Source organism: Primulina tabacum, chromosome 2, assembly GCF_025594145.1.
Source record: "Primulina tabacum isolate GXHZ01 chromosome 2, ASM2559414v2, whole genome shotgun sequence".
NCBI classification, from domain to species: domain Eukaryota; kingdom Viridiplantae; phylum Streptophyta; class Magnoliopsida; order Lamiales; family Gesneriaceae; genus Primulina; species Primulina tabacum.
In genome coordinates this window covers 47,932,294-47,953,741 of record NC_134551.1, presented here as the reverse complement: position 1 = coordinate 47,953,741, position 21,448 = coordinate 47,932,294, and the positions used below count along the sequence as shown (strand labels likewise).

The window sequence follows — 21,448 nt, the reverse complement described above, 5'->3', positions numbered from 1 at the left end:
CGTGAATTTTTTGTCTTAAAACACCACACAAGTCCACACAAGTGTATTAATTTGTACATAATTATTTATGTTTTATTTTATTTACGTAAAATTTTGTACGCTGAAATATTTCATTGTATATTGTGTTATGTAATAATTTTATGCCATAAATCACCCTCCAATTTCTATGGATAAGAAGTTCAATTTTTTTACTATTGATTATTTCATCACATAAGATGTTTTTCCTTAGTTCGGTTTTCAAAAATTATCGAGGTAAGTCATACTACAAATTACAAAAATATTAAATATATTGGTGCCATATAAGCTGCTTCAAATAACTGTGAACCGCTATCTGACCGCTCTTCACTGGATAGGCGTCACTCGAAGCTTTGGAAGCTACGATTCCCGGCGCACCCCATAATTTCTCTTCATACATTAACCGAAGAAACTGACTTTCGATTGCTACGAAGGGAACACTCGTTCTCGTTCACTCCCTTTTGTTCCTCGAAACTTTAATGGAGTCTCGCGTGATCAGCGGCGTCACCGTTCGCGGTGTTCTGCTTCCCCCAAAGCCGGCGGCCCGACTCAATGGGAACTGTATGTTGCCCGTCGTGAGGCTCAGGGATGCCGGGAATTTGATATGGGGTAGGAAGCTCGGACCGGCGGTGCTTCTTGAGGCTTCTCTGACGACAGTACCGATTTCAATGGTGGCCAAGAGAGAGGGTTTACAACCGTGTCACGCGGCTGCTTCTTCTCCCGCCGAGGGCGGCGATTTAGCCGGGTGAGGTCCGTTTTTCAGTCTGTCCGACTCGAAAGACCTTCGGTTTTCTAGCTTTTAGATTCTGACCCATTTTCTTCGCAGGGAGGCCAAGGTGGGATTTTTGAAGAAGTACCCGGCTCTTGTCACAGGGTTCTTCTTCTTCATGTGGTACGCCTGTTCTTGTGTTTCGTCGGTGGCGGACTAAGGCCGCCCGAACCATTATTTATCTGTTAGCGGGTTTTCTTCAAATGTTCGTGCCCTTGCTTTGTAGGTATTTCTTGAATGTGATTTTCAACATTATCAACAAGAAGATCTACAATTACTTTCCCTATCCATAGTAAGCATGTTGTTAACAATGAGATAGCTCCGATATTAATATTATCGCAGTTAAGTGAATAGGATGAATATGATCTGAGTACATTTCTGTGCAGTTTTGTGTCTGTGATACATTTATTTGTTGGTGTTATCTACTGCTTGTTAAGCTGGACTGTGGGCCTTCCTAAGAGAGCTGTAAGTAATCTCTTACCGTCTTCCAACAGATATTAAGTTTTTATGGTGGGAATAATCTCTTAACATGAAAGATTAAGTTAATTTTTTACTGCCAAACCTGTGAAGTATGTCATAACCAATTTCCTTACTTAACATTTAACGTGTAAAGCAGGGATCGGGAATAAAGGCACCTAATTAACGTGCAAAGCATAAACGTGTATGTTCATCTGCAATTAATGATATATAAAGGTGGAATACTCACGAGAGTTTTGAAGTAACTTGTGACCTACCTTTAGTTAGTTATAGAAACTATTTATCCCTAATGTTAAAGAGTCCTGCTGGAGGTGGCCTATCAATAATTACGCATCATAACAAAGTCATGATTTACAGATACTGAAATGGAAGTGATTTGGTCTCAAATTCAATGGCTTCTCATTTTAAAGATGCAGTTGACTGGTAGTAAAAGAATTTTGAGTTATGTAAAAATTTTACTTTCTCACTGTTCCAACTTTGGCGGTTCTATTTGCATAGCCAATGGACTCAACTCTCTTGAAGCTTCTCATCCCTGTTGCTGTTTGCCATGCCATCGGCCATGTAACAAGCAACGTCTCCTTTGCTGCAGTTGCAGTCTCTTTCACTCACACAGTCAAAGGTCTCTATCCATTTCCTTACACATTATCAATTTTGGAACTTTCGCGTTACTGAAGCATATTGTAATTTATACCTGTGGGACCTGTCATTTAATTTAATTTTTTTATCAGCCCTCGAGCCTTTCTTCAATGCTGCGGCCTCGCAATTCATTCTTGGACAGCAGATACCTTTCGCTTTGTGGCTGTCGCTGGCTCCAGTCGTCATTGGTAGGATCTGTGATTCTTTAACCATTAACTCTATGGTTCCTACTTATGATTGCATATACTTGTGGGCACCTCTTGGTTGTGTGGCGTGATAATAAAAAATGTATAATATGGGATACTAAATCGAAAGATATGGATAACAGAAAGATTCAAGGCGAACACTTGATGAAACAAGGATGGGAAAGAGTCAGTGCCTTATTCTTTGCACCAAATGGTGCCAAAGTAAATATTTCATGATGACTTTCCAAAGTAACTTCAATCTCACTAGACACAAGTTTTAGCTTGATGATGCATTATTAAGCACGTGATATTGAGTTCAGAACATTTATATAATGTACCATTCTCATAGTTAATTTTACAAATTGATGCAGGTGTATCAATGGCATCACTGACTGAATTGTCATTCAACTGGCTTGGATTTATTAGTGCTATGATTTCCAATATTTCATTCACCTACAGGAGCATTTATTCGAAGAAAGCTATGGTCATGAGATAATTTTGTACAGTATTATATTATCAGGATGCAATCACAAGTTATGATACGTTTGGAACCTATCTACCTGTAATGCTGATGATTGTTTTTCCTGTCGAATGTTTCTTTGCAGACTGATATGGATAGCACTAACTTGTATGCCTACATTTCAATAATTGCCCTCATTGTTTGCATTCCACCAGCCGTAATCGTAAGAACTAGCATATAAATGACAATATTATACATCTAATACCCTTGTCTAGGTCGTATTTCCTTGGATATTTCTTTCTTCTTAATCGTATTCTCTCATTTTCTCTTCTATTCAATCCCACAGTTGGAGGGACCTCAACTGATGAAGTATGGGTTTAACGATGCAATTGCTAAAGTAGGTTTGACCAAGTTCATCACGGACCTTTTCTGGGTCGGAATGTTTTACCATCTCTACAATCAGGTTGCGATCTTTGAGAATGCCGAAAAGCTTTAATCTGTTGACTGAATGCATAATGAATAGTCACCATTCACAAGCTCTAAAAGCTTTTTTTTTCCTCCTATCTCAGCTGGCAACCAACACTCTAGAGAGAGTGGCTCCGCTCACACATGCTGTTGGAAATGTGTTGAAGCGTGTTTTCGTGATTGGCTTCTCAATCATAGTCTTTGGTAAACTTATTACTCTACCTGAGCTTGACTTTTTATTGTCTATGAATTGATATGATATGAAAGTTATTTGTATTTCAAATCATACAGGTAATAAGATTTCATTGCAAACCGGTATTGGAACCAGCATTGCCATTGCCGGAGTTGCGCTCTACTCCTTCATCAAGGCCAAGATGGAAGAAGAGAAACGGGTAAGCACAAATCTGTGATATTTACAGTACTTCGTGTGGTAGTTGTTGGAGTTTTTTGACCCGCATTGGCAAAAACTTCCGATTAAAGAAAAATGAGCTAGTGGTGTAGTAATCTTCTTAGAATAAGCTAGAAAAATTCTTCGTATGCTCAAACATCAATTACCTGTGGGCAGATTATTAACACCAAGCCCAGAGTCCTAACCTTGAGGTTCAAAACACCTGCTTACCTATTAACTTGTACGAGTTTTTGCTGTTGTCATTATATGATTAATGCTGGAAAATGTCTGATGAAACAGAAAGGAAAAGTTTACTGCCCAATGTCAATCGTTTGAATATGATTGAGTACTCTTTAGCATGCCCCGTATAGAGAAGCTTTGAAGAATCTTTCAATATTCCAAGCTACGCAGTTTACATTTTATATGTTCTATTAATACCTTAATCCAATGTCTCTCTTTCTGGCAGCAGAAGAAATCTGTGTGAATACTGTCGCAGGGCTTGTGGTGGAAATCTTGATGTATGCTGCAACATTCTTTCACGCAAAGTCGAATGAGAATTCAAGAACATTCTGCCAGGTTGTGTAATTAGTTCTTGTATCGAGTCTCTTTGTTCAAAGTTTTGGAAATTCATGTAATTTTCGATGATTTTCTAATGTTCAGAATAATTTATGATACCTCAAGTGTCCAACATTGTGATCACAAGCTTTCATGAGTTTTAAGTGAAAACCAAACAAAATATTCTTTCGATTTTCTATACTTATATATGTTATTATTAAATATATATCTATATTTATTTATAAAGGTCGAGATATTTCGTGGTCCAATTTTATGACATCAATTAGTTTTTACGAGAATATAATCATGTGGATAAGTTATATTTTGACTTGTAACCATTCTATTTAAAAAAAAAAACACAATTTTATGAATCAATTTGATATATTATGATCATTATTCACACGTAATAATCATTATTTTACGCTCATATCACATGTGCGTTGTACATTAATTATTATTAAACTTGAGAAAATTATACTAACCACTTTGGTATGTCAATATGTAGGTCGTCAAAGTTTTTTTTACAGTTCACCTTCATAAAGTGTTTTTTACAGTCCATCTTCGTAATATTTATCAGCTAATTTTGTTGTGGAAGTTTATTAATAATTTTTTATCTGAAATTTTCTTCAATTTATCTCTAATTTATTGTAAAGTTCAAACTATCTCGATAAATTTAATTAATCTATACCTATCATATCTTAATAAAATAATATATATTTTTTACACAAATAATCAAACAATTTTTTGGTAATGTGTGCCACATAACACTAATAATTATTAGGGTTTTGTAAGATGAGTGATACAAAAATATTTCGATCTATTTATTTGTTTTCGATTTTTAAATTTGATTAAAAAATAAATAACTGTTTGCTATCCAATTTGAAAATCTCGTCCAACCACAACCACAACCACAATCACAATCACAATCACACTCAAATTTGAGAGATTTGTGAAGATAAATTACACTCCACGGTGTCAGTGTACGTGGGTCCACTTGGACAAGCTAAGCCCAAATCAAATATTTCTTTAATCGGAGATCAAATCGACTGACTGTATATACATACATCCAACAAAATCGAACCTTTTTTTTTTTTTTAACTCACCAACTTAATCACGCCCTTTGGTTTTGCGGTTTCGTCCATAATCTATTTTTTGGATTTCTATTTGTTTCTCAACTTTATGAAACGACTAATAGTAGACACAAAAAATCGATTTTAAATTTAGGCGGGTGAAGCAGGGGACATAATCAGAAGAAAAGAGTTTATTACCGCATGATTGGTCAGACAAAGTTCGGATACATGAAACATACACAAAATAAAATAAAATATAGGAACACTTTTTGCTTATTGGTTTCAGGTATTGAGTAGGTCTCTTGTGATATGGTTTGACGAATCTTTATATGTGACACGAGTCAACCCTACCGATATTCACAATAAAAAAACTAGTACATCGACGCACGCATTGCGTGCTTGTATAATATTTTTTATAATTCATTTGATTTATATTTAAATGATGATCAAAATATAATTATAAAAAATAATGAAGGACTACACTGTAATTTTGATATATAAATTAAAAATAAATTGAAAAATACAAGAATAAAAAAATGACCTCAATAAGATTTGAACATATAAACTAAACTCTAATAAACAATGACTCTATCCGCTGAACTATATATAACTTGCATTTAAATTTTAACATTTTATTAATATATAAAATTATTAAAACAGACCATGACACCAAAATTAGTTACTCTAAGTGTCTCAAACTTAATAAAATAGTATAGAAGTATAGACAATACTCTTAGCATAAAAAATAATATTTTTTCATGAATGACCCAAATAAGAGATTCATCTCACAAAATACGACCCATGAGATCGTCTCACACAAGTTTTTATCCGAGATATTTGAGTTTAATTCAACTTTATTTTGGGGTTTAAATATTGGAAAATATATCCATTGATTAGAACTTTCAAGCCATGATATACTAAATCAAAGTTTTCTTTTTTGCTTATATATATATATATATATATTTAAAAAAATGTTGGGATGCAAGAGCCCAAAACAGTGTGAGAGATTTAAAGCCCAATTCATTAACAGCCCATAGCTTGTGGTTTAGATCAGAGCCATTGAAAAGTTGAGATTACAAGCCAAGAAAACCCAAAAATACCCAGAAAACAAATATGAACTTTCTTATTTCGCTTGGAATGAATGAATCGTCAAATCTAAAAAATAGAAATTAAAAAAATGAAAATATAATTTGAAAAAGTTTGAGGAGACAAGTCCATGTTAATTTTCAATCGTAAAATAAAAAGGAGAAAAAGAAAAATGTTTCGTGATAGAGGCAACTCTTATTTCTACTATAATTACTGTTCGTTTTGTATTGCTTTTAATTTCATTTTGATTAATGTTATTATTATTTTTAATTCATCATTGGATCTCGATATTCTATCGTTTGCATCTGCAATCGCAACCGTCTCTATAAATTGGGAATCTTTTTCTTATTTACTTACGATGATGTTTTTATTATTACTTTATCTCTTGTGGGTCGAATTCCACTCGTTTTTGTTTTCTTTCCTACCAAGATAGGGACGAATTTTATTGTTTCTTTGTTATTTGGGCTACTCTAAAGTTCTAGGGTTTGATTGGATCCGGGATGGAGGCGGGTTCTGAAGGAGAGATTGATAGGAACGTCGATCAGAGCTTGACGGAGGGTTCCAAGAGACCTAAGCGTCAGATGAAGACGCCGTTTCAATTGTCAGTTCTTGAAAAAACTTATTCAGGTACTTTTGCTTTTTTTTTTTGGGGGTCCATTTATTTATTCATTTATGTATTGTTCTTCCTGGTGGTTATGCTTTGTGTGTGAATTGTGGGTGTTTTATTTGTGGATTTTTTCTTGATGATTCTGCGTCTGTTGCAACTCGTGCCGCATGTTTCCAAGTATTTGGTTCCTCTTTCTGAATTTGAAATTTTTTTTGGATGAACACGCGCGATTGTATGACTATTATAATGTGTTTTTAGTGTGTTGTTCCCAATTTTGATTGAGTTGTTCACGGTGAGATTAAGCGAGCCACAATGTATGTGCTGACCGTTTTTATTTTTTGTGAGTCACTCGTGTATATGTACTGACTATGAGTTGGTCTGTGTGGATGAAAATATATTTTTGAGTGATGGCATTTTTCTTTATCGTGGATCTTTAACGCAGTGGAGATGTACCCATCTGAAGCAACTCGTGCCGAACTATCTGAGAAACTGAGCTTAACCGACCGACAATTGCAGATGTGGTTTTGTCATCGGAGATTGAAGGATAAGAAGGAGGCAGTAGGAATGGGAGCCACAAAGACACCGCCTTCTGGTTCAGTTGGTCGGAATGATTTGTCTGAATCCCCAAAAGAAGAAAGGCTGGCTGATGAGCCTGGCAGTAGGCATGGCTCTGGCTCCGCATCGGGCTCGGGATCGGAATCAAGTTCGAGCCAGTTTGATAATGGTGATGATATGCCTATGATGGCAGCAAGATATTATGAGGCATCTAGAACAAACATGGAGCGCAGAGTGATAGCTTGTGTGGAGGCGCAGTTGGGGGAGCCACTAAAAGAAGACGGACCAATACTTGGCATTGAGTTTGATGAACTTCCTCCTGGTGCATTTGGGGCACCAATTGGTATATTTATTTCCTACTGCTATTTGTCATTTTTGTGAGATTATGTATTGTCTAAATCAGTGCTTAGTCAATTATATGCTATTATTTATTAAACCAGCATGTTTCTTTTGTAAATTACTCACTGTTGTAGAGGTTGTTAAAGCGAGGTATCCTTGGACATGAGAGTCTGGAAGTCTCTCAAAGATTCTTCCACTTTTTATGAGTGTCAGATGGATCATTTTAATCTACAAGCATTAATAAAAAATATCTTAATGGTTTAATAAAATAAGAATCTAATACTCAGGGCTAAATGATGGTTAATGTAACTTGATTTCTTAAATCGTGAGTATAAGATTATTGAATAAGATGAATGTGAAAAGTGCTACAAAACAGATGCTGTATACAAGTATGGAAGAATGCCCTGATGTTTATGGAATAATTCCTCTTTTTACAAGTGTCAGAAATTTTTTTTATATTATTTTCTAGTTTTATACAAGTGCTTACTGACATGTCTCTTTGTTGCAAAACAGCGCCGACAGAGCTGCAACATAGATACAGAAATTCATATGACAGCAAGTCATATGGAAAATACGATGTGAAACAAATCAAAGTCCGTTCTCTATCTTTATATTTGGATTTATATTCAGCTTATTGATTTGATTTTAAAATACGTGTATCGAGAATATTTGTTTACCTTCGTAAGTGAAGTCAGCTTACTATCTTGATTTTAATGCACATACTCTATATTTTTCCTCCGACCTGAAGGTCAGAGGGTGGTAGTTTCTCTCTCCTCAATTGGACCATTCATATTACATGAATTTTTTTTAATCATACCTGTTTTTAAATAAGTTCCTTGCATTATTATTGGAACTGTTATTTGTGAATTTTTTGTCACATTACTTTTTCCTCTGAAAGGAACATGGCAAGGCAAAAAAGAGAATAATAAATGGAACATGTATGTTCTAATAGATTGCAGAACAGTGTATGTCAATCGAACGAACTGATGGTTTAAGTTTTTTCAATTTGATTCGCAGGCTTCATCAAATGGTCCCCACGAAATCATAGAGTCTCAAGGTTAGGTCCGATGCATACAGGCATGTGGCGCCTTCTTACCTTTATGACTCACCTGTTGATGATGGTAGTACAGCAAAAAGCCTGTCAGTTGTCCATGAGAATGGGCATATACCCAGGGAATATGGTGTTGGGGGATTGGTGTCAAGCGTTGACATGATCACTCAGTCAGGCAGGCAGTTTACCTCATCTCCGAGGAATTCTGGTTTCATTGCGCATAATGATGATACTATGCAAATTGATAGAAAACGCAAGGTACTTTGAAGAAGATAAAAAATTGTCGCCAAAAATTTCTACACGACTCTACTGCAACTCATAGTTAATTACCTTGCACAGAGTGATGAAGTTCGAATCGGAAGAGAAGTTCAAGCCCATGAAAAGAGGCTTCGGAAAGAACTTGAAAAACAAGAAATTTTAAGGCGTAAGGTTAGGACTCTGCAATTTGTCCGCGGGACGAATTATTATTATTGCTTTGCAGAACCGTATGTTAAAAGATTCTTCTTTGGCATAAATCTGGTGCTGTTTGTTCTGCTTTCCAGAGGGAGGAACAATTGAGGAAAGATATGGAGAGGCAAGACCGTGAAAGACGAAAGGAAGAGCTGAGAATGATTCGAGAACAGCAGCGGCAAGAGGAGAAATTCCAGCGTGAAGAAAGGCGTGAAATGGAACGGAGGGAGAAATTTCTGCAGAAGGAGCGTTTAAGGGTATTGTTGAACTATATATTACTCTGTTTGTGTCTTCATTTTTACTTAATGTCATTGTGATTAGGTTTGTTATTCAGACGCTTCTGTTATTCTTTTATGTCTTCAGTTGGAGCGGAGGCAACAAAAAGAAGAGCACCGCAAGGAGAAGGAAGCAGCGAGACAGAAAGCTGCAGTGGAGAGAGCTGCAGCTCGCAGAATGGCTAGAGAATCCATGGAGTTAATAGAGGACGAACGTCTGGAACTTATGGAACTGGCTGCTTCCAGCAAAGGACTTCCTTCAATTGTTTCTCTTGATTATGACACTTTGCAAAACCTTGAGTTGTTTCGAGGTTGGTGTTGCTTGCCTTGAATGTGAGATACTATCCTTTGAATAACGATCCTAGCAAGTGTTTTTGAGAACCACTCCACTCGTTTTGCGTTGTGAGTTCTGAAAGGATTGGGATCAGAGGATTTTTTATGCGCGTTATTTAAATTTTTCGTCTTTCACAGAATTTGCATTTCTTGTTTTTATAATTTCAACTTAACTTGGAATAGCCTTGTCTCATACATTATTTAAGTTGGCTGGAATAATGTATATTCTTTTTTGACAACGCTGAGAAGATATTTTTTAAACCTGTGAGTTTTTTGTGTTATTGGGTCTCTACTGGACTGGTGGAAATTGGAATACTGTGTAAAACAAATCAAACATATATTGACCTGTTGTCACTTTTTCTTGAGACGGATAAGCTGTTCATGGTCGTGTCCCACGGATTATTTCAGCCTTTTAGCTGCATTACAAAGTTGTATTTGTGTAAAACTTACAAGGGTTACCTAGGTCCTTTATTTTAAGTGTTTTCATTTCAGCTATGTTTCTTTAAATTGATTTTTCTTACCTTTTTGCTTGTTTTAGTTTCTCAAAGTTTGTTGGCGTTTTTGAAATTTTATGTGATTCAGAGAACATGTGTGAGTTCCCTCCAAAGTCTGTGCAATTGAGACTGCCTTTTGCTACCGAACCTTGGGTTAACTCAGAAGAAAATGTAGGAAATCTCCTGATGGTACGTAAATTTGATTGTGATGCAAATTGTAATCCGTTCTCTTATTGAAATACATGGATGCAATTTATCTGCTTTGAAGTACTGAAATGATATTGGTCCTTCAGGTCTGGAAATTCTTTGTTACATTTGCTGATGTTCTACGACTTTGGCCCTTCACCCTTGATGAATTCTTGGAGGCTATCCACGACTACGTGAGTTTTTTGGACACCTTTGACTTCGATCTGATCTGCAGTTGACCTTTGTCTTTTTATTTCTTTTTTCCTTTCAATTTAATTATAATAGGTCCATAGATTGTGTATTTCCTGTGTATAGAGAAGTGTGAGCTCCAAGTTTTTCCCCTTCATCTCCCCTTGATTTGGGTGCTACCCTCCCTGGGTTCTTTCCGTCTGTTTCCTTTTTCTGACGAGCTCTAATTTTTTTCCCCTTCATCTCGCCTTGATTTGGGTGCTACCCTCCCCTGGTGTTCTTTCAGTCTGTTTCTCTCTCTCACTCGTTTGTATATGGGTCCAATCTAAATTATTTATGTTTCCTTTCATTTCTCAGGAATCAAGATTGCTTTCTGAGATACACATTGCTCTTCTCAAACTCATTGTAAAAGATATTGAGGATGTAGTGAGGACTCCATCTGGCGGACCTGGCACAAATCAATACAGTGCTGTTAATCCTGAAGGTGGACATCCTCGTGTTGTTGAAGGGGTAATTGTTTGTCCTATTCCATACTGTGTAGGTCTTTTTTTTAACCTAATTGGTCTATTTATCATCAAAGGCATATTTGTGGGGGTTTGACATACGTAACTGGCTGAAGCACCTAAATCCATTGACATGGTACGAAATATTACGAGAATTTGCACTCTCTGCTGGATTTGGGCCCCGATTGAAGAAAAAAATCAATGATCGTGTTTCTGTAAATGATGTTAAAGAGGTAGATCTTTTTCCACTTGGTAAACATGATTCATTCCTGAGGGAGAACAATTATATTCAATCTGCAGTCACGGTCAATACCGAAATTTGTCATATTTAACTGATTTGCTATGTTTATTTATTCCCTCAAGAGTTCAATATATAATGTCTCCTTGCTGTGTTTCCATTCCTGGCATAAGCCAAACTTTATCATCTCTTTTTTATTTTATATTTCCTTCAAATAAATTTTCAACTCATGTATTGTTTCGGAACATAATTATGGTTTCCATCAACTTTTCTTCAATTACGGCAAATAATTTATAATGTAAATGTTCCAGATTCTAATCCAACTCAAAATTTTATTTATTTTGGTATTATTAGTGACACCACTATCCGACCAGATTCTGATCCAACTCATAATTTTATTTATTTATTTTTGTATTTTGTATTATTATTGACACCACTATCTGATATTTTTTGATAGAAATAGACATCTACAGTTATTTCTATACTGTGATGCAGTATCAAGCATTCATCTTGTTTGCACAACATTTTCCTTAAAACTCTCTCCCTAAAAGGCCTAGATGTTTTATTGTGTTCTCAGTTCAGAACTGGAGTTTGACCATTGCATGACCTCTGCATAACCATATAAGCATACTGTTGAATCTATAAATGTCACCATGACAACACTTGTTATCCTCAGAGTAAAAGCTGTGAAGACATTAGTATCCACTCTGAGAAATGGTTCAGCAGCGGAGAATGCCATTGCAATTATGCAAGAAAAAGGATTCACCCTTCAACGCAAATCAAGGCATCGATTGACGCCGGGAACTGTTAAATTTGCTGCTTACCATGTTCTTGCTCTTGAAGGAAGCAAAGGCTTAAATGTTATCGAACTTGCAGAGAAGATTCAGGTAAGTAATAGCTAGTATTTCTGTATGCTCTTTTTTCTCTTCCTTTATCTAATTTTGAATCTATTGCAGAAATCTGGGCTTCGCGACCTGACAACAAGCAAGACTCCTGAGGCCTCTATATCAGTTGCCCTATCAAGGGATCCCATACTCTTTGAAAGAATCGCTCCTTCAACATATTGTGTGCGACCAGCATTTAGAAAGGATCCAGCTGATGCTGAATCAATAATTGCTGCTGCCAAGGAGAAGATACAGAAATATGCACAAGTTATTCTGTCTGGTCAAAATGTTGATGAAGAAGAAAGAGATGACGATTCGGAAAGTGATGTTGCCGAGGGTGCAGAAGTTGATGTTGCAGCTACTCCATTTGATGGAAATGAAAATGGCGAATTCAACAATCATGGATCCTTCCCTAAGAATGGTAAAAACAAGTTCACCAATTTTGAATTCATGGTTCATTACTAGTGCTGACAATCAAATTATCTTGTTTATGATTGAACAGTCGGTCTTGATCAAGGTGTTGAGATTGATGAAAGCGGATCAGGTGAGCCTTGGGTCCAAGGACTGACTGAAGGAGAATATTCTGATCTATCTGTTGAAGAGCGGCTCAATGCCATTATTGCATTAATTGGTGTTGCAAATGAAGGAAATTCAATTCGTGTAATTCTTGAGGTCTGACTTATAAGGATATTATATGTTGAAAATGAGAAATTGAATTCTAGTCTTCTCTTGTTTCACACATAAAAATTTGTTGTAGGATCGGATGGATGCGGCAAGTTCTCTTAAGAAGCAAATGTGGGCAGAAGCACAAGTAGATAAAAGGCGAACGAGAGAGGAGATTATTTATGATCCACAAACAACCACTTTAGAAAAGGACGTGTCTTCGGTTGTGGCTGGGGATGCTCATAATTCCATTGATACTCCGGCTCAGGATGCAGCTATGGTTCAGTTTGTATCCCCTCTTCAGCAGAATGGATGTACATCAGAAAGGTCTTGTTTACAGCTAAAGTCTTATATAGGTCAGAGAGCAGAAGAAATGTATGTTTACAGGTCCTTGCCTCTTGGTCAAGATAGAAGGAGAAATCGCTATTGGCAGTTTGTTGCTTCAGCTTCTAGCCTAGATCCTGGTTGGGGCCGAATCTTTTTTGAATCACCTACTGGCTATTGGAGACTTCTTGATTCTGAGGAGGTTCATATATTTTCAAAATTCTTTTATTTTGTGTTTTTCCATTTCCCTGTTCTTTAAATGGGTTGCGAAAAAGGAGAGAAGCTGTTGTAGATAATAGGCGTTGATCAGCTTATTTTTTTCTTTTTTTTACTTTCTTTTATGTTATTATGCTTTTAATTGCGGTTTGGTTGATTATTTATGTAGGCATTTGACGCTCTTCTGAAATCTTTGGATATTCGTGGGACTAGAGAATCTCATTTGCATATTATGTTGCAAAAAATTGAGGTCTACTTTAAGGAATGTGTTCGGAGGAATCAGTTCCTTAATCTTACGGACCAGAGTAGAAACAAGGGTCGAGATGTAGCTTTCGAAGTTATTTCTAGTGTAGCTAATGCAAGTACCGAGTGTCCTAGGAGTTATTTTTGTGGCACTCGATCTAATTCATGGGAACCATCGACTTCCTTAAAAATAGGTTGCGGGATGAACGAGGCAGAAGAAAAGAACCTTTTGAAGAGGTTTGAAGATTTGCAGATTTGGACATGGAAAGAATGCTTCAATTCTTCAAATTTACGTGCCCAGAGGTACGGAAAAATAAGACGTGTGCCTCTTCTGGGAACTTGTGATGTGTGCCTTGACACGTATGATGCCAAAAACGACCTCTGCCCTCACTGTCACTGGATGCATAGCCATGTTGACGACGGGGGAAATTTCACTAAAAACAATTCTTTAATAGATAGGACCAATATTGGCAGTTCGAACTCATCTTCACCGATTATCAGACTGATCAAGGCCGTTCTAACTTTGGTTGAGGTACAGATCACATTGTTCGCATGAGTTTTCTTTTGTTCTTGACTTACCTAGCAGGCTGTATGACTGATTACCCCCATTCAGGCATGCATTCCCTCTGAGGGTCTTCATTCTTTTTGGACTGGAGAATGTAGGAATTCTTGGGGCTTGAAGCTGCAGAATGCTTCATCCCCGAAAGATCTTTTACAGGTTTTTAATCGTATCAATGCTAAATTGACATGTTTTTATTTGCAAATACACCCCTCATTTTGTTTTATTCTAATTATTATCAAGTGGGGAATGCCAGAGGGAGACTTATTGTATTCCTAATTGTTTCAGCTCCTAACTCAATTTGAGGGTACCATAAAGCGTGACTACTTGTCAGCAGAATTTGAGACAGCAGAAGAATTATTGTGCTACTGTGCCTCGTCTAGGGGTGCTACATATGAATTTGCCTGTCCTGGGTCTGTTCCTCAACTTCCTTGGATACCAGAAACAACTGCTGCTGTGGCTCTGAGGCTTTTTGAGTTAGATTCATCTATCTTCTACACTCCAAATCAGAAGGCCGAGTCTCATGAAGAAAAGAAAGTGGAAACTCTTACAGTTGAGTCTCCTCAATCTCTCTCTCTCTCCCTCCTGTGCATTTTTTAAATTTTTTGTTGACTTTGACCTTTACTCTTTTTATGGTTTTCAAATCTCTGTTTTGGTTTTTATTTTTAAAGGAATTTCAAAATCTTCATCTCAATTAAAATTCTTTCAATTATATTTTTATTGTGTACAAGCACACTTGATGTTGATTTCATTTGAAATTCGAACTCGAAATTATTCTCGAATCACACCACTACACCCAATTATTTTCCCTCCATCGCAATGCAACCTTTGAAGAATAAAGAATTATAGGATAGGCCATGCATTCACCGGATTATTTTGCTACAATCACAAAAAAATGCTTTGCCCTTTTAATGACCTCAATATGCAAAGCTTGTGAGTGGTCCTTTTGCAAGATTTTCTGATTCTACCCATGACTTGCCCCCGTTTTCTGTACATCTTAGTTGGTAAAGAAAACAAAGATTTCTCGTCTTTTCAGCTATTTTCTAGAATTCTTGTTTCATTAACTTATTCTCCTGCGTTCAGAAGTCATCTTTAGGGCAAGCTTTATCGAATGATGTCAAAAGGACTGAAAGGTTGGAATTTGATAAATATGGACTCATAAAGGAGGATAGCCATGATCGTCTTCATGACAATCCTAGCAGCTTTGGATACAGGAATGTACGAACACGTGGCGGTGGTCGCCAACGTAAAAAGTCACAAAGAGGAATCAAACGTCCAACATCTCGATCTAGCAGGCGGAGTCTGAAACAAGGTGAGACATTGACTATTCTTATGCAGCAGGGAGCAAGAACAAACGGGCAGAGGCATGGGCGTGGTCCAAGGACAATCAGACGAAGGAGAACAGAGAAGAAGGCTGTTGCAGAGATTCTGCAGGATTGCTTAGATAATGAGAGCACCCTCAAGGATGAGGCGGAGAAACCTAGAAATTCTGGAAGAGAGGAGTTGGTTGATTTCAGAAATAAAAACGTTGGGATTGAAAATGACGACCATAGTATTGGCATGGAAGCAGGTGATACTGATGATGATTCCAACGAAAACCTGTATGAGATGGCGAGGTGGGGAACATCACCTTATGACGCTACTCCTAACAGAAGTAATGATGTGATGGAAATGAGCGAAGAGGAAGCTGAAGAAATTGAAAATGAAAGTGGGTATTACGAAGATGAAGGTGAAAATATGGAACTCAATGATGATGATTCAGACAGAGATGGAGATGAGAACGGTGATGAAGTATCAGAGTCTGCAGTTTCGGGAGATTACAGTGACTGAGGTCACAAAAGCTTGCAGATCCAATAATCGGAGACCTTAACCGGGTGGTTGTGCAGATATCTGGCATTCCTTTTTATAGATCGTGAACCATCGATGAGTTTCTTGATACGTAAATTTGTATAGACACACAAATTTCATAGCCCCATGTAAGGTAAGGGAGGGATCTGATGCATGGTAACAGCAGACGCTACTAGCACAAAGCCATGGCTGGCTGTGCGATTGGTAATGTTAATATGTCTATCCGTCAGTTGGCAGCAACAAGGTGAAATCTTCATTGCAAACATGCTTTGATTAATTTGGGGCTATGTATATATATATATTACTATTATGATGCAGTGAATCATAGAACGTTTGTATTATATAAATTTTGATGGTATTAGAGTATCATAGTTTGACTCCATTATAGTTGAGAAGACGATTTTGGAAGACTTCATTTTTTCACCAAAACATCTTTAAATTTTACTACTTAAGAACTACAAATTGTACTCTCTTTTTTCCTGAGTCTGGTACGGGTAAAAGATTTCTTGATGCCTCTTCATATTTAGCCAGTTATCATACTTGAACGACCCATATTACATTTGCATGCTTTGTTTTTTGAGTTTAACTCCAACGAAACAAGCTTCAAATACTTCTTCCTATTTTAATCACTCGATTTTCTCTTGGGAAATTGGAATCAGGTTCAACTAGGGGTGTCAAAATACGACACGACTCGTCAATCCGACACGACCCAACACGAAAAAAATCAGGTTCGGGTTGGGGTTCGGGTTGGGTTGATTCGGGTTAGTGTCATGTTAGGCGGGTTTCGGGTTGGGTCGGGTTCCCGCGAACTTTTTTTTTTGAAAATATTATCTATATTTTTATATATTGTATACTTGATCAAAATTTATTGTATATTTATATGATAAATTTTCATCATTTAATATTTATTTTGCATATTTTTATTTTTTTAACAATTTTTTATTTGATTTAGTAAATATACTTTTAATTTTCTACAATTAAATTTTCAAATTTAAATCGGAAATTTTGTTATTATGTGTTTAAATTAAAATATTATTATTATTTTTTATTTTTTTGAATTTTTTTTATTATTTTTTAAAAAAAAATTAAAAAAAATAAATAAAATTCGGGTTAGGCGGGTTGAATCGGATTATACGAGTTCGTGTTCGGTTGGTTCGGGTTCGAGTTGGGTACGGGTTGAAAAAAAAATAAAAAAAATTTCGCGGGTTGACCCGAAACCCGACCCAACCCACCCGATTGACACCCCTAGGTTCAACAGCTCAAGGTATATATCTTAATTCTAACAAAGCGTTTTCAATTTTTTTTTAAAGCTTTTAATCGAGAAACAATATCCTCGTGCTCGAAAAATCTACTTTGGCCTGTGGATGTTGATCCCAATTTCTTAAAAAAAAAAAAAAAGAATTATAAACCCTTGTACGATGAACCGAACGCATGTTTATTGGTTTCACTCGGAAGTAATAAACACGTAAGGTAATATATTACTCCGATCACAAGGTTAATTCCTTGGCTTTCATACTCTATATCTACAAAGCATAATCAGGGTCTAGAAGAAAATACAACAGGAGATCACACCGTGTGCAAAAAGCTAAATAAAAAAAATTGCGAACTACGGCGAGAGGAGTTTCTTGATTCCAGATTTCTGTTCGACAGTCAACCTAGACGGAAACTTTATGTTGAATTTGATCCTCAGATTACCTCTTTTCGTGGGTTCTTTAGGTATAGGCATTCCTTCCCGAGGTACCACCTCTTCATAACTTGGATGAATCACATTGTTAATAGGTATGGTCAAGCTCCTACCGTCCAACGTTGTCAAGTGAACAGTGTAACCTGTTAATGCTTCTGCAAGCGATATTTTCTGTGTTGTGACAAGGTCGTTACCATCTCTAGTGAATATGCCGTGTGGGTTCTCGTCTATTATGAATACTAAATCTGAAGGAATCATATTTCGTTGTTCGTTTCCTTTCTCTGGAAATGTTATCTTTGTTCCCTTCTTCCAGCCAGGTTTGATGTCAATCGTCACAATCTCTTGCACTGGTAAAGTCTTCCTGCTCAAAGAGAGAAACAACCATCCAGAAAACCAACGAGGAATGAATGATGAAAAAATATCGATGGCAAACTGCGAAAGAACAATTATGTTGTATAGTCATTCGCAATCCATGATTTCGAATTTATTTTCACAGGAAAGTCAAAATTGTTTACTTATTTATACTAAAATTATATTAATCACGTTAGATTTTAAACGACTTCAGTATTCTAAAATTTTGAAATCCATAGTAATTGATATAATTGTATAGTAAAAAATATGACGATGAATTTGAATTTCTTTTTTGTAATTTATCTAACCAATGAAAATACATTGAAATCCACCGGATTTCAAATAGTTTCATCAAAACACAACCTTAAAGAACAGATGATTTAATTACCACCGGCAAGTTGTAAGGGCCTTCACTATTTATTACAGCTTGTATTTCACATTTTGCTTTTCGAGTAAAAAAAATACAATTTATTGCAATTCATGACAAGCATGGAGGTATAACCCGACTCATCAAAAGTTCAAAGTAAGGCAATGACTTTAGTTATCACGAACTGCCGTTGTCTGATGTTTTTTTTTATAATTAATGATGCTACAAAGTAGTGCAATGACTAAAACCTAAGGTTTGCAGAAAAGGTTTCTTCATGAACGTCTTATAACATTGTGTGGCAGTAATCTAGTGACCAAAATGATTTCCGAGACATCAAACATTGTGGATGCTATCAAATCTACTAGTCTCACACCCGTCTCTCTAACCTGCTTGAACGCAGATATTATTTTAAATCCCGTTTCTTCCAACGAAGATGTTACAAAATAGAATTTCTTTAAAGCTCGGGCTTGTGGGATCTAGCGGATTGGGCCAAAATGGTTAAAGCATTTAAAAGCCTCCTATATTAAAGGTTTACAGACAGGGAGGGATAACATAGGGTAGTGGATAAATAAGAGGAGAGTTCACGACGAAGAATTTCGTAGCAACTGTAAGTGGTTACTAGCACTGCTAGGTAAAAGAGAAAAATAGTCCGTTATGATATTTTCCCCTTCTATTGTGACCATCTTCTGTAGAAGGAATTTGGTCATTGATCTGTAAAAGCTTATTGTTTCATGAAATAAAAATCCTACACTGACTCTGCTTCAATTGTTTGCCTCTTTCTTTTACTGATTATGTTTGGATGAAGGCCTGAGTTTCTATCAAACTTATCTTGGAATCCACTGTGCTTCCCCTTGACTCTGGAAGTTCAATTCACTTAATTATAAATAAATATAAGACGTGAATTTACAGACCCTAAACAATAAAAGGAACAAATATGTAAACAAGGACATAACATGACATACTGAGAAGCAGAAGCAAGTAATAGAAAAGAACATACCCACTGGCATCAGCTATCTCTCGAGAGATTTTCATTTTTCTCGTAGATCCTTTGTATAGCTCTTCTAAGCTGCAAGCCAATGTCTGCTCAATTGGAGGAGCCTTTCTTGGACCTGAGCTCATTGGTCTGCTGTCTCCTCCGAATGAACTAAAGATGTTGTCCCCGAACATGGAACTAGAAAACCTCTGACCGCCCATCATTCCATCAGCACCTCCCATACCACCAAATGGACTTGAAGAGCCAAAAAACTCTGCAAAAATATCATTGGCATTTCTAGGATTGAATCTAAACATATTCGGATCCGTTTGAAAAAACGTTGCACCGCCAGGTCCAGCAGCATCAGGCGGCGGCATTTGGCCTTTCAGGCCTTCTTCCCCATACTGATCATAAATTTGCCTCTTCTGGGAATCACTGAGAACCTGAAGAAAAAATATAATATCAATGATCAAACTTGAAACATAAAAATAGTTGTAAATACATGGAATCTTAACAACCAATTACATCAGTTAAGCATACGAATAACAAAAAAGGTAGATTTTCCAGAAGGAACCCCCACAGATCTAGGCATGCAACAGCAATGATACGAGTAAATCGTTGCGATCCACAATTATTTATACGATGAAACAACTAAATTAATCTCAATCTCGAAATCGTTTCTATACCTCTCTACATTAAAAATTTGAACATCCGTGATCAACCCCAATATAATGCTATAATCATATTGTCTTTCAATCAAACCAAAATTGAGCATCAAGATCAATATAAGAAAACATACGCGGTAATTGATCATGATCAGCATTAATAGCAGGTTCGAATTTCGATCAAGAAGCGAGGAATCCCGAAATTCGTGTAAATACACCCACATCTCAACGAAAGGAACTCTCCAAAAAAAAAATCTCAACGAAAGGAAACATAAATCAATCCATACCTCATATGCTTCAGAAATCTCTTTGAATTTAGCCTCAGCTGCCTTCTTATTGTTAGGGTTCTTGTCGGGGTGCCACTTCATCGCCAGCTTTCGATAAGCTTTCTTCAATTCATCATCGGTTGCATTCCTGTCCACTTGTAAAACCTTATAGTAATCCACACCCATCGCAAACCCAACCCCTTCTTGCTTTCCCCTCGAACACCGATTTCCTGCCGAAATTAATATCCGATCAAGAAAAGAGAAATCGACGAACCTTACAAATCTGAGAGCTAATCGTGCAAAAAAGACTGTTCAATACTTGAAAAGGAGGGGATAGGGATATAGAGGAGTAGAAGAGATGGATCTTGAAATAGCGGTGGCCAACTGTTTCAAGTTTGAACAACCTCGAACTTTGTAGAACCCCGTGTTATTATTATGGCACCATTGGTGCGTTATTATAACATTCACTCGCTCGTAAAAAAATCGTGGAGTCTATTATCACATATTTGTTATAACAACATATTTCTTACAATCATATTGTAAGGCCCGAGATTTTATTATTGTAATATGAGATTAATTTGAAATGACTTATTTATTAATTAAGATGATTATAAACGGAACGGATTAGACCGCGAGAACCGAAAGAAGATTTGACATGAAGTACAAGAAGAGTCCCCGCGCACATGCGCGACAGGTATCGGCGCACATGCGCGAAGATTACAGAAGCATCGGCGCACATGCGCGAGATAAGGCGCGCATATGCGCGACCCGTCCAGAAACTTTGGCGCATATGCGCGAGATGAAGCGCGCATATGCGCGAGTGGTTAAAAGCCGAGACCCGTAGGTCTCGCGCATATGCGCGGATTGTGTCGCGCATATGCGCGAGACGTGTTATGTGAAGGAGTGAGCCACTTGCCTTGCATGCACGAGATATATATATATAAGCATGCGAATTTTCTTCAGAAGTCAGAAGAAAAACGAGGGAAGAAGCTCCGATTCCTTTCGGGTGAGAATTTGAGTGTTACGCAAAATCCGCCCGTCCGATTTCAAATCCGACTTCAGCACCGAGTTTCTATCAA

The 21,448-nt window shown here is 36.8% G+C and overlaps 2 protein-coding genes and 1 pseudogene across 6 annotated transcripts; 2 read left to right on the top strand and 1 right to left on the bottom strand.

Annotated features, from left to right (window-relative positions):
• Window positions 1-314: 314 nt before the first annotated feature.
• Window positions 315-4,144, top strand: LOC142533536 (triose phosphate/phosphate translocator, chloroplastic-like). Of its 3 annotated transcripts, none has more exons than XM_075640357.1 (12): window positions 315-760; window positions 842-907; window positions 1,011-1,076; window positions 1,171-1,249; window positions 1,760-1,880; window positions 1,990-2,085; window positions 2,454-2,566; window positions 2,688-2,765; window positions 2,889-3,005; window positions 3,112-3,211; window positions 3,299-3,399; window positions 3,865-4,144. In XM_075640357.1, exons 1-12 carry the CDS (start codon window positions 495-497, stop codon window positions 3,877-3,879), a joined length of 1,218 nt encoding a protein of 405 aa, XP_075496472.1. In that variant the 5' UTR covers window positions 315-494; the 3' UTR covers window positions 3,880-4,144. The 3 variants fall into 3 exon arrangements, with proteins under 3 accessions (XP_075496472.1, XP_075496465.1, XP_075496477.1); XM_075640350.1 differs by having other exon boundaries at window positions 3,862-4,144; XM_075640362.1 differs by having other exon boundaries at window positions 622-765; window positions 3,862-4,144.
• A 2,003-nt stretch (window positions 4,145-6,147) lies between these two features.
• On the top strand, window positions 6,148-16,445 carry LOC142533528 (homeobox-DDT domain protein RLT1-like; annotated as a pseudogene).
• A 1,037-nt stretch (window positions 16,446-17,482) lies between these two features.
• Window positions 17,483-20,795, bottom strand: LOC142533512 (uncharacterized). 3 transcript variants are annotated; one of them, XM_075640330.1, is made up of 4 exons: window positions 20,689-20,795; window positions 20,391-20,599; window positions 19,463-19,881; window positions 17,483-18,108 (listed from the first exon to the last, which is right to left on the bottom strand). In XM_075640330.1, exons 2-4 carry the CDS (start codon window positions 20,553-20,555, stop codon window positions 17,670-17,672), a joined length of 1,023 nt encoding a protein of 340 aa, XP_075496445.1. In that variant the 5' UTR covers window positions 20,556-20,599; window positions 20,689-20,795; the 3' UTR covers window positions 17,483-17,669. The 3 variants fall into 3 exon arrangements, with proteins under 3 accessions (XP_075496445.1, XP_075496437.1, XP_075496451.1); XM_075640322.1 differs by having other exon boundaries at window positions 20,391-20,770; XM_075640336.1 differs by lacking the exon at window positions 17,483-18,108 and adding an exon at window positions 18,133-19,322 and having other exon boundaries at window positions 20,391-20,772.
• Window positions 20,796-21,448: the final 653 nt, after the last annotated feature.

Bases quoted from the DNA above. Each gene is read 5' to 3' on its own strand.
- LOC142533512 (XM_075640330.1), bottom strand. From the start codon at position 20,555: ATGGGTGTGGATTACTATAAGGTTTTACAAGTGGACAGGAATGCAACC. The intron at 19,882-20,390 runs GTATGGATTGAT...TTTTTTCTTCAG, and splicing joins AGATTTCTGAAGCATATGAG to GTTCTCAGTGATTCCCAGAA. The intron at 18,109-19,462 runs GTATGTTCTTTT...CTCTTTGAGCAG, and splicing joins GAGATAGCTGATGCCAGTGG to GAAGACTTTACCAGTGCAAG.
- LOC142533536 (XM_075640350.1), top strand. From the start codon at position 495: ATGGAGTCTCGCGTGATCAGCGGCGTCACCGTTCGCGGTGTTCTGCTT. The intron at 1,077-1,170 runs GTAAGCATGTTG...ATTTCTGTGCAG, and splicing joins AATTACTTTCCCTATCCATA to TTTTGTGTCTGTGATACATT. The intron at 1,881-1,989 runs GTCTCTATCCAT...TTTTTTTATCAG, and splicing joins TTTCACTCACACAGTCAAAG to CCCTCGAGCCTTTCTTCAAT.